Here is a 12631-nt window from a genome sequence, read left to right on the forward strand (position 1 = left end):
TTATTTTGTGCTTCGTTTCAGTTACGTATTGCTAAACTATTACCACCCGACGGAAAATTTAATTCCGCATCTTTTTTTGACGCCACGCTGAAGTTAGTGCGACGCCTGAATCGCGAGCAAACACAGAAAAAACCATGGAAAATTACAATTTTATGCAAATTTTCTACTTGGGTTACAGGAGCGAATTCGGCAACAAACTATTACCACCCGACGGAAAATTTAATTCCGCATCTTTTGTATCCAACTAAGTTTGAGACCGCGTTCATGAAGTTATAACAAAGAAAACTACAATTTCTGGCGCAACGAGTACTAGTGCGAATACACACAACTTTCAATATAATTCAGTTATTAAAGCCATGGACCCCGGGGACAATCCGCCCCGACAACCGTTAATTTTTGCAATTTTGCGATTTTGAGCGATTAAGCCGCGCCAGGGAATTTATCTCATTTAATCTGAAAATCAAGGGAGATGAAATTTTGAATTCTTAAGAAAAATTGCCAGGGGGTGCTTGATACTTTTCGACGATTTTCAAAATTCATATCTCTTAGAAAGCTAAAAGCGATAGCTACCAACGGGTATTGATTATAAGAAGATTGGAAGATTCTCTATCAGACAAAAATATAAAATAATTATATTTCCTACAGTAAAAGGTCGAAAAACGCGATTAAAAGTACTAAAAAGTGACATTTTGAAATTTTGGACGATTTTTTTAAATCGCGAATATCTCGTAAACTAAAAGAGATAAATAAGATCTGATCGCAGCGTATTAGTCTACGGACCAATCTCTATCAGATAGAATATTTAAAACCGAAATCTAAGAGATGAAATTTTAATTCATAAGAAAAAATTGCCAAGGGGGGGTGCTTGATACTTTTTTTCGACGATTTTCAAAAATTAATATCTCTTAAACTAAAAGCGATAGGAACCAACAAATTGCTGATTACGACAGATTGAAAAATTCTTTATCAGATATAAATATAAAATAAATATATTTCCAACAGTAAAAAGTCGAAAAATGCGACTAAAAGTGCTAAAAATGGCAATTTTTCAATTTTTGACGATTTATTTCAATTGCGAATATCTCGTAAACTAAAAGAGATAGAAAGGAACGAATCACAGCGCCTTAATCTACGAAAAATTCTCCATCAAATAAGCTAGTTCAATTTAACTTTCCAATTGGAAATCACAGAGATGAAATTTTAATTTATAATTAAAAATTGGCGAATGGGAGTCAGCAATACAATCATCCACGTACGGTGCCCTGAACACGAGTCACTTCTACCGTTACCCTTATACGGTGCCCTGAACATGAGTCACTTCTACCGCTGCCGTGAACACGAGTCACTTCTACCGCTACCCTCATACGGTGCCCTGAACCCGAATAACTTCTACCGCTGCCCTTGTACGGTGCCCCGAACACGAGTCACTTCTACAGCTACCCTCATACGGTGCCCTGAACAGGAGACACCAGCGCATCTGTGCGTTCAGAAGGTTTGATCAAGTTTTGATTAAGGAAAACTAATATACAAAGTGTAACTAAAATGAAATTACTATATACATGCAACAAATGTATTAAGGCCGCTAGAAAATATACTTCGTCATCGCCAGACATCGCGCCCAGGTTATGACGCCCCGTTTGCCCGCACTATCTACGTCCTAGTACGCAAACGCTTGCAAATTTCGAGCTTAATACAAGAACTGTTAATGCAAAAAAACAATTATAAAAGAAAGAATTAATGAAAACAAATAATATAAATATTTAAGACCTACCAGACATCAATTACATCAATAGCCGACTGCATCACACTCACACACGCGCACGCACACCCAATACAGTCAAGCAAACACATTCACAAACATTCCACAATAGATACACGCGATGGGCGATTAGCGAAAACGCGATTCACCGAATGCTAATTAGCCCAAATGTTTTAAGATGCAAACACCGCGTGCGAACCGGCGCGAGACTGCCCGCATTCTGCTGAGAGAGCCGAGAAAGCAGAGACGACACGATAAACAACAACACGCGATAAGACTACCCGTCGGCCCGCACTCCGCAGCGATAAGATCTATACGTCACGTCAATCGGGCCGCGTTTCATTGTAAAACAGCACAATATATGAGCCGCTTATTTTGAAAGTGACCTAACTCCGTTTTCAATTTTTTGCCGGTTACCATGGTTACATGTACAACTTCATGTTATTTATGCAAGCATGAGGAAGAACCGAAGAAGACCACTTAGTTCAGATAGTGAAAAAGAAATAGTAATTAATAATTTTAAAAAAGCGAATAAAAAAAGAGTTATAAAATAATATTCCTCGTCAGAGGATGAAGATTCAAATAACAATGGAGAAAAGATTGATGCACCATATATCCAAAAAGTGCGAAAGATAAAACGGAATTCAGGAAAAAGATATTGCAGTTAAACCGGAAGTATTCTTCATGAAAAAAATTTCGAACCAGAGATTGTGGTTGTCGGAATGCGTGCACAAAAAATTATAATGAAGAAGAAAGAAAGAATATTTTTGAGAAGTTTTGGGGTTTGGCAGATTTTAACAAACAAAATGTATTACTTCACGAAGCTGCCTGTGAAACGAAGACGTTTTTTTTTCTTCAATTTGAAACATCTTAAATTATGTTGAATGGACTTGGGCATCTTCAAATTTTATAATGAATCTGGCTGTTAATTTTGAAAGTGGCCCAACTCCATTCTCGATAAGGAAACGCACGTTATTTACTTAATAATTGCCACTACTTTAACAGGAACAGTAAATTTAACATCCTAAGATACGCTTAAGCAGTATGACTCCTTTGTATCTTATACGTATATTTTTAAATTCATTGAAACGCAAAACTTTCAATATCTCGATTTGAAGATAAATGGAGTTAGGCCACTTTCAAAATAAGCGGCTCATATAATAACACAATATATAACTTTATGTTTAAAAATTGATGAAATCAAACTATGTAATTAATTCAAATCTGAATGTTCTACAACAAAACTTGATTAAAATAACACACTCAAAATAACATTGTATTAAATCTTCTGTAAAAAAAACTTTTGTTTCCAAATTATATTTTTCAAGACTAAAAGAAATTAATATTTAGTCAAACTGAGTAAAATCATCCCGTAACTCCATAAATCAAAGGCAAGCGCTGAAGGCTATCCCAATAAATAAACTCATCACACATGTATTTTTAAATATTATTTAATCAAATAACAAATAAAACATTAATCCCATCCGTCCAAGTCATCGCCCCATCCTTCCTCCTGATGTTCCGCGTTGACATTCACACTCCAATCGAGCGTACTACTGATATTCGCTGCGCTGGTATGACTAACATCCACAATCTTTTTATTCCGATAACCGTCCGACTCATCCTCCTGCATCGCCTTTACATCCTCACTAATTAAAAACTTACTTGTCGTATTGATAACGGGTTCCATGTCTTGGAAAAAGTCAAACTCTTCGGAATTCTCGCCATTCTTAACATTTTTTATATCTAGTTCAAGTATATCAGGCAGTTCTGCCTTGCGATTGTTATGATTTGCATGTGTATTACCATTTTGATCGTTTGGACTCCCCGTTAAACTCATTGATGACAATTGTACAAAATTTGTAATACTATCAATATTATCAACGCCCTGTGATGAAGTCGCATCATTATTATCCACATCGTTTATATCCCAATCATCCCAGACTTCGTTATTTGGAAAACCTACGCTATCTTCAACGTCAAGTTGATTATCTTCCAGTCCTTCATCTGTGATGGTTGAGGTGTCACCTTCTTCACCATCAGGAGATGGCCGCTCATTAAGAATCAAATCGGGGGGAATCTCTGTCCCGGAACTGTTACTCAACACATCGCTCTCATTTTGTGATGTAATTGCAGGAATGTGATGTAAACTGACACGCGCGGAACTTCGCCGAGATCCAGATGAAGGTTTATGCGCAATCGGGAGACCATCATTGAACAATTTCGCGCGTTTTCCACCAATCACCACGGCTGATCCCAACATTGGTACTAAATCTGCTAACGACCGAAGTGTAACAGCGACTAGATGATCATTAGTGTCTTTGATTCCTAACAACAGCTAAAATAATTATTTTAATAATAAATTTAATTTATAATAGAATTAATTTAATAATAAAAATACCTCTGGTAAGATTTTATTCTGTAGTTGTTCCTGTGTGAAGCAACCAATGAAATTATTAAAATATTCCAAGAGTAAAAGTCGTATCTGCGCGTCGCGCACACAGAAAATTTCTAGAAGAATCGGAACAATGTGTTCTCTAAACGTGGAAACATCAAATAAGGCATCGTCATTGTTGTCTTTCAGATTTAAAACCTCTGGAATTACTTTGGTCTGCGCTGTTTTATTCAACAAAACCATGCGTGATAAAAGTAAACCACCAAGTTGTTTCGCTACAATTTGTTGTTTAAAATTCCTTAGACGTGGAATTAATGTACTGAAAAATTGATCTTTTTCCTGATCGGATTTCAATGGCAGTTCGACTAAGAAAGAATGAATTGTGATAAAGTCATGGTTGAAAAACCCATCGTCAAGCAACGAAGACAATTTCGGTCGTTGTTGGACATCTGGATGATGTAATTCAGTTTTACACAGTTCCAAAAATTGATTTAATGGTATTGTATCTAAAAGAGATGCAAAAATGATGATTTTTTGAGGATTAAATTAAAAAAATTGATTTTACCATCTTTGTTGCCTTTGATATGCTTGAAAACTTCATTGACAAGCACTGCAAATGCATAGATATCAATAAAATCCAATTGTTTACTAGCCAACAGTTTATCTTCATTGGGATCAATTGCTTTTTCATATCTATGGCCTCTTGCCTTCCTCATATACTCATTGTTAATATCTTTAAATTTACAAAGGTATTCCAAGCCCCCAAGTTTCCAACTGCCATCTTTGGTGACATACACTGAAGCAGTGCATACATTATTATGTGATGCTAATGCTCTCTCATGTAAGAACACCAATCCTTTCAGAATGGAATGTAAACCGATACAGATTTGTAGCACTGATTGTGATTGTAGTACATGCGAGAGTGGACGAACTTTCTCAACGGCGAGATAGTATTTTGAGCCTTTATTCCATGAGCTCACATATTTTAGAATACAAGGATGGCGATGCAGCATTAAGTTCTTTGAGGAAATCACAAAAATAATTCAATTTCATGCTTGTAATATAGTTTAAATTATGAATATGAAAACTTACTTTGCTTGCTTTCTCGAGAGGCGTTTGCGTCATCCACAGCGATCCTCCAACCAAGGGCTCACCGATAAACACCGAAACAGTGGAAACATTTGAGTTACCTGTGTTTAAAGTCGCGGAGTGATGCGACCAGAAATCCGTCACTTCAATGGCTTTCTCTTCCACGTTCAATCCAGACATTTGCGAATGCTCGTTACCCATTTTTAGCCGATTTACTTCTCAGTTAATCACGTATGTTTTCATTTTTGCTGAGTTTATCAGCTGTTTTATTCTGATAAATACTATTCTGACAGTGTTCGACCGTCGGCGAGGTTATGAAACTCGTTAATGTGATTGTGTGTGGATGAAACATGACTTGTTTTGAATCGTAAAGTTTATAGAGTTGTAAAATTTAAAAAAACCGAGTAATTTTATTTGAGAATGTTTTAAAATATTTTGATATTCATTTTCAGCTATGTATTATTTTAGATGTTTAATAAACTTAATTAATTTATATTGTTATATTGTCAGAGTATTGTTTTAATTAATTCGCGGCAACACGTTGAATTCGTATTATTTACTGAAGCGAATTTATTTTAAAGCAGCCGGTGAGTTCGCTCAAACACTGACCACTCACTGATACTAACGCAACCTCACTGAAAACAAACAATATGCATTAAAAGTGAATTTAATACCAATATTTGCATTCTAGCGCCATCTCTGGTCACACAATGAGGCAAATGAATATCTTCGTAAATCTGTTCTTACTTCTTGTTTAAAACATACATAACTGCAGAATTATTCTAATTATTCGATTCCTCATTAACACAAGTTATTAATAATATTATTCTAAACATAATATTTTTATTAATATTTATTTATTAATATTATATATCATTATAATGATATATTTCAATGATTTTTGATGATTTTTATAATAATCCAATAAAATTGTTAGTAATATTCATGAGGGAATTGAAGAATATTTACGATGCTAACATAACAAACAGCAACGGTGTGTTTTGAATCCACGAAATAAAGATTCGATACCTGCAGGTAAACAAACTTATCTCTTGCGCGAAATCGCGTGATCCACACAGACACGGTGTGCACTCACTACCACCCTCAAGCAATATTTATTACCGAAAACGTGCATCGTGGCGCCATCTAACCGACTATCTACTAATTACATTCAAAAACATTTATCAAATATGCAATAAGGTTGATACCACTCATCAAAAATTAAAATACCACACATAAGCAATTTAATAATGCGTATAAAAATACCGATACAGCTTTAATTTATGCTTTATGATATGTTTTCCCTCGATTTTCAACACCTAACCTCTGTATGAATTTCACATCACTGACCATTCGCTGACAGAAGTTGAAACATTTGAAAGTCGATTGCAATAAATGTGGTGCAATAATTGACACATTAAATAAGTAATCCACAATTATCCGAAACAATGACTTCGTCTGATCTGCGTGAATTAGCACTGTAAGTACTTTCATTCAAAATTTTTGAATTTCAACCCAGCTGAGAAATCATTTCAACAAATTATTGCACAACACTAGAAAATTGGGAGCAATGGAAACAATCTCGACAAAAAAACCCAATCTGCCAGCACGGACCAAGCCAGCCCAGCAATTCGACTACCTCATCGTCCTCGACTTCGAAGCGACCTGCTGGAACACCAAAATGACACGCAAGACAGCAAATGAAATCATTGAGTTCGCAGCTGTCTTGCTACACATCCCCAGCGGCGAAATCATCTCAACATTCAAGAAATACGTCAAACCCACCGAAAATCCCATCCTCACTGACTTCTGCACATCCCTCACTGGCATCAAACAATCCACAGTTAATAATGCATCAACCATTGAGCCAGTTCTCGAAGAATTTGACTCTTGGGTGCAAGAAAACTCCAAACTGCACAATTTCGACTTTGTATCAACCCAGTACAAGAAAAACGATTCTCTCTGCACGTTCGCAACATGGTCCGACTGGGATCTCGGCACATGCCTCAAAAGAATGCAAGCGAAAGCGTCTCTACAAAGAGTCCTACTTCAATCAATGGATTGACGTGCGTCAAACCTACATGGAATTCTACAAGGACACACCAATGGGCCTCATCGGCGCTCTCCACAGTCTCAAAATGAACTTCGTCGGGCAAGAACACTGCGGTATTGACGACGCGCGCAACACAGCGTACCTAATCAATCGCATGGTCCAACATGGCCTCCATTTGGCCAACACAAAGTCAATTTAACTTAAAAATTAACTTGTTACATTAACGACAGACGACAAACATGCAAGTTCCAAGCAAGTTCTCGACAAATTTTACATTCGCATCAACGTTCCACCTGCTTTTCATGTTATATTAACATAAAAAGCAGGCGAAACGTTGCGATGGGAATGTAAACGCGGCTGTGATTAACTTATTGCAACTTGAAGAGTGCTATCAAACTAATATATCGCAAATTTATACGAAAATATTTTCAAATAGAAAAATTATTTGGTTATTAACGGCCATTTTGTATATCATACCATAACCTTACATTTTATTATGTAAAATGATTCATAGGATCTTCCTCTCGTTTGCGTTTCAAGTAATAAGCTTCGACTTCCTCTTCCGATGGTTTTTTCACGTCGTACATTGAATTGTAAGATCGTTTTCGTTCGTCTAGCTTCATTACTTCATCAATATGCTTCTGGTGTTCTTCTTCTTTGCGTAGCGCTTCTTTTAACTTATCTTTTCCATCATTATCATCATCATCATCACTATTATTCTTCTTTTTCTGTGCTTTTAACTTGCGTTTTTCTTTTTGTTTACGTTTTTTACTCTTTTTCTTCGATTTCTTCTTTTGTTTGCTCTTTTTCTCTTCATCTTCACTTTCAGAGCTTGATGATGAAGATGAACTTGAACTAGAACTACTATTTTCATCTTTATCCTTAACAGGATCAATTTTATCAACTGTGGTCGTAGTTGTTTCAATATTCAACGGTGGTAAATCAACTTCTTGATCCTTACCAGCCTCGCCAAGACAATATGAATTTTTAATATAGGAATGGCAACATTTATACCCCCATCGACCGCCTTTCCAATACGAACCCCAAACACTCGTGTGATTGTGTATGTAGACATCTTCCTCATACTTTGACTTGATAATCTCCTTCTCTTGCCCTTTGATGATCTTCCCCGAGCGTGAATACTCAATATAATCTTCTGTCTGTGCTAGCAGGAGACTTTTCGGTGGTGCGTCTAAATGCTCCGCACCTCCATACCTTTCCAACACAGATTGTTGTACTTTACTCTTGAATTGATCCTTCTTCTTGTCGTATTCCTTCTGCAGCATTTCCAACTTTGTTGGTTCGGCTAACAAGTGCACATCAACGCCTTTCTCATGTGCATCCCAAGCAAACAACTGCGCTTGCGAATGTTTCGTGGTATCTCCTGTGAATCTTACAAAATTCTCACCGGCGTATGTGTCATCCTTGCTGGGATTAGGATTCTCACGCATCGAACGTGTTTTAGGGTCATAATACGCTGAATTCGGGTCAAGATTGCGTAGATATTTGGCTGTATCTTCACGAATACGCAAGTTACGCACGGTAATACGCTGTTTACTATCAACTTTTGTGCCTGGCATGTCTACTTCATCGACGTATTTATCCTCGTCTTTATCTTCATCCTCTTCGGATTCGTTTGCGTTGAGTTTCTCAGCTCGTAACGCACGTTTTGCGTCTTCGACTTTTTGGAACTCTTCGATGATTGTTCTGTGCTCGCGTGGATCATAACCTGACCAACGATCGCGTTTCCCATCGTAGTTTAACGATAAATTCTTCTGTTGGTATTCATCTGCGGCGATGTTTGCACCGGAGAATCTTGCGCCGATTTTTCGTGGACGTTCCATGCATTCTTTCTTTTTGTGTGTCATTGCTCCACAGTTTTCACAAGCGCCTTTGCGGAATTTTGTCACTACCTTAGACTAAACATAAAATAAAACTTTAGTTTTTTAGTTTATTTTTAGAGTTTAATTAACTTACAGTGTCTACGCCTCTGTCATACCACTCATCAAGATGTGAGTAGACTTTTTCTTTCTCCGCTTGTGGACGTTGATGTTTTAAAGTCGGACCACTTTGTCCATAATACCATGGTGCGCTTGAAATGTACTGCGGGATGTGCGGATTGATATCTTTGCCTTCTTCATCGACAGCAGCGGGCGCTGTGCCTGCTTTACGCGCTTCTTCTAACTCTTTAGCCTTACGCCAGTCTTCACGCGATTTCTTTTTGGGTTCATCTTCGAATTCTGCTTTGGATTTTAATATTTGCGACACAGGTAAACTTTGACTTCCTGAAGCCATCGCAACTGATGCGAATGTAAATAAACATAACCTATTTGTTTGTGACTGCTGTTCGTTTAGTTTCGGGTAGATTCGTACAGTTTCGTGATTTTGTATTGCCGCCTTGATTGTTTGATTTGAATGCAATTGTTTTAAATAGAATCAAGATGGCCGCGGAAACTGTTGATTTTGTAAAAATTGCTAGAGAAACCTGGGTCAAAATTTGAATAACGCGGTAACCATTGACACTTTCGGTAAAGCAAGGCGCTCAAAAAAATCTGTTTGTTTTACAAAACGCACCGTTCAAAACCCAGACGCTCAATTTCAAAATTATTTTTGTGAAATGTGTAACACCCTGCTGTAAACCGAAGTGCACACATTCTTTTTCTCGGAACGGGAAACCCAATCAGAACCCTATTTCGGCTACTTGGCAAGTAGCGCCAAATTTCCAATCAATAACACAACAACCCCTCGACGTGCAAGATGATTCGGTCACCCGGCGGTTTCCTCAAGAACGTGACCCGCCGTATAATTGGCATCCGACGCTTGTGCTCCGACGAGTGTCCAACTGAACGCAAGGGGCTGATTGTGGGCGTGTACGAGGGCGAAGATGGCGAGCCTGTTTTCACGCCGGCGGCGCAAAAGTTCAACGACAAATGCGACAACAAGATTCTCGAATTGATAAAGCAATCGGGCGCCAGCCTGCATCCCGGCAAGGGCAAAGCGTTCAATAACATCGATAATGAATTCTGGGCCATTGCCGTGGTGGGTCTCGGTAAGGAGAAGCTGGGCTATAATGAACTGGAAGCGATTGACGAGGGTATGGAGGCGGTGCGCATGGCTGCCGGCATGGGCGGCGTCCTGCTGCGCAAACAGGGCTGTACGCGTGTGCTGGTTGAGGGCCTTGGCTTTCCCGAGCAGGCTGCCGAAGGCACTGCGCTTGCGCTCTGGCGCTACCAGGAGAACAAGATGCGCGAACACTGGAAAGTGATTCCCTCGATTGAATTGTACGATGATCCGGATAGCGACAGCTTCCAGCGCGGCTTGTTCAAGGCGGAGTCGCAGAATCTCGCGCGCCGCCTATCGGACACGCCTGCAAACTTGATGACACCGCTGCATTTCGCGCAGGAGTGCGTCAATGAGCTGTGTCCATGCGGGATACGCGTTGAGGTGCATGATCGCGACTGGATTGAGCATGCCAAGATGAATGCCTTCATGGCGGTTGCACGCGGGTCATGTGAACCCCCTGTATTACTGGAAATCTCTTACTGTGGAGGCCCGCAAGATATGAAACCTATTCTGATGGTGGGTAAGGGTATCACCTTTGACAGTGGCGGCCTCTGCTTGAAGAAATGTCCTGGCATGTCTCGGTATCGTGCTGATATGAGCGGTGCCGCTGCGATTGTCGGCGCGCTGCGCTGCGTTTCGGCCCTCTCGCTGCCGATCAACATCAATGCGGTGATTGCGCTGTGTGAGAATATGCCCAGTGGTATGGCGATGAAGTGCGGCGATGTGGTGATGGGTATGAATGGCAAGAGTATAATGATTACCGATACGGACAATGAGGGCCGCCTAACGCTGGCGGATTGCATTGTCTTTGGCCAGGCGACGTACAAACCGCGTCTGTTGATTGATGTCGGCAGTTTGACGCCGGGTATACGCTCGGCGCTCGGCTTTGGCGCTTCGGGTGTGTTCGCCAACTCGCAGACGATGTGGTCGCAGGTGCGCAAGGCGAGCGTCATCACTGGTGATCGCGTGTGGCGCATGCCGCTGTGGAAGTACTTTGACAAGAAGGTGACGAACTACAGGTCGGTGGATGTGGATAACAAGGGCAAGGGCAAGGGTGATCCCTGTCTGGCGGCGGCGTTTCTCAATCAGTTTGTGCACTGCATTGATTGGCTGCACTTTGACACGACTGGCGTGTCTATGCTGGCTGATGATAAAGTGTATCCCTACTATACCAAGAATCGCATGAGTGGCCGACCGACGCGCACTCTGTTGCAGCTGCTGTATCAACTGTCGTGTCCCAATGAGGGGGCGCGCGACATCAAGTAGGGTCGGTGCCATGCTGGTGACGCACGCCGACCACACCCGACACAACACGACGACACTTGTGATGACGAACGAATCCCATTAGAGTAAGTCAGTCTATGAAAACACCACCATATTATATATCAATCACTAGCACCACCTCACATGCATCCTATTCAGCCCTGATTAAATTTTCAGTTGAACTTTGATAACTTAACCTCTGATATAATAATTATATATATATATACTATACCTACGTACAAAAAACTGCCCTATCTCAATTTCAAATCACCTCTTGGGGGAGAAAAAACTAGCGAAACAATTATTTTTTTTAATTAATTTTTTTTTCATGGGACTTCCTTTTTTATTTAGTGGGTTATACGACTTATTAAACTCCTGCAACCTGGTCAGTTGCTAAAAATCTTCGCAAATAATTTTTTTAGATTTGGATTATTTTCGAACGCTTTCTTTGATATATTGCTTTCTTACGTTTTTTTCTTTAATCGTTGAACCGAACCAGATTATCACAGCACGCAGGCGCACAATGAGTATAGAGATGATTGATTGGCTGTGCGCTGGTGCGCATGCGCGCACTCATTGACACACACATACACGCTATACGAAAAGATATGCAAAATATATGCAACCAACTTGACGTCGTTGAGCACACCATCCGACTCTGATTGTACTATGATGGGATGTTGTAGAAGTAGCACTGAACTGACTTACCGCTGGTTGAAGTGTACGCACCCGGCTTTCTACTACTGATTGTTTATATATAAGGATGATTAGTAACAAATTTATGTAACAAATTGCTTGAGAAGTGCGAGCAGATGGAATTCGGAGAGCGTAACTTCTATACAAAATTTAGTGATGTTTGTCTCGTGAAAGTATTATTTTATGGGTAAAATGTACTTTTTTTCTTTGCCTTATAATGTATCAAATTTTGCTATTTGAAATTAAAATTTGACAAACAGAAACACGACTTTTATTGATGAACACGCGACTTGTGCGAATTTGACAGAGGTTA

The 12631-nt window shown here is 39.5% G+C and overlaps 4 protein-coding genes across 4 annotated transcripts; 2 read left to right on the forward strand and 2 right to left on the reverse strand.

The window, feature by feature from the left end:
- Positions 1-3194: 3194 nt before the first annotated feature.
- Positions 3195-5866, reverse strand: LOC135790751 (protein-associating with the carboxyl-terminal domain of ezrin-like). Its single transcript, XM_065301023.1, has 4 exons — positions 5247-5866; positions 4720-5173; positions 4161-4660; positions 3195-4097 (listed from the first exon to the last, which is right to left on the reverse strand). The coding sequence occupies exons 1-4, from the start codon at positions 5442-5444 to the stop codon at positions 3234-3236; spliced, it is 2016 nt and encodes a 671-aa protein (XP_065157095.1). The 5' UTR covers positions 5445-5866; the 3' UTR covers positions 3195-3233.
- A 629-nt stretch (positions 5867-6495) lies between these two features.
- Positions 6496-7748, forward strand: LOC135790118 (ERI1 exoribonuclease 2-like). The gene is given in 3 exon segments (XM_065300171.1): positions 6496-6723; positions 6801-7250; positions 7252-7748. Coding segments are annotated over 3 exon segments (726 nt in total). The 5' UTR covers positions 6496-6691; the 3' UTR covers positions 7496-7748.
- LOC135790116 (pre-mRNA-splicing factor Slu7-like) lies at positions 7722-9736 on the reverse strand. Its single transcript, XM_065300169.1, has 2 exons — positions 9274-9736; positions 7722-9215 (listed from the first exon to the last, which is right to left on the reverse strand). The coding sequence occupies exons 1-2, from the start codon at positions 9589-9591 to the stop codon at positions 7791-7793; spliced, it is 1743 nt and encodes a 580-aa protein (XP_065156241.1). The 5' UTR covers positions 9592-9736; the 3' UTR covers positions 7722-7790.
- An 83-nt stretch (positions 9737-9819) lies between these two features.
- Positions 9820-12581, forward strand: LOC135790117 (cytosol aminopeptidase-like). Its single transcript, XM_065300170.1, has one exon. It carries the CDS (start codon positions 10054-10056, stop codon positions 11623-11625), a length of 1572 nt encoding a protein of 523 aa, XP_065156242.1. The 5' UTR covers positions 9820-10053; the 3' UTR covers positions 11626-12581.
- Positions 12582-12631: the final 50 nt, after the last annotated feature.

This window comes from Atheta coriaria, unplaced genomic scaffold (genome assembly GCF_025399875.1).
Source record: "Atheta coriaria isolate IRGN ID8LTWV9N9 unplaced genomic scaffold, Caltech_Dcor_3.1 hic_scaffold_4_pilon, whole genome shotgun sequence".
NCBI classification, from domain to species: Eukaryota; Metazoa; Arthropoda; class Insecta; order Coleoptera; family Staphylinidae; genus Dalotia; species Dalotia coriaria.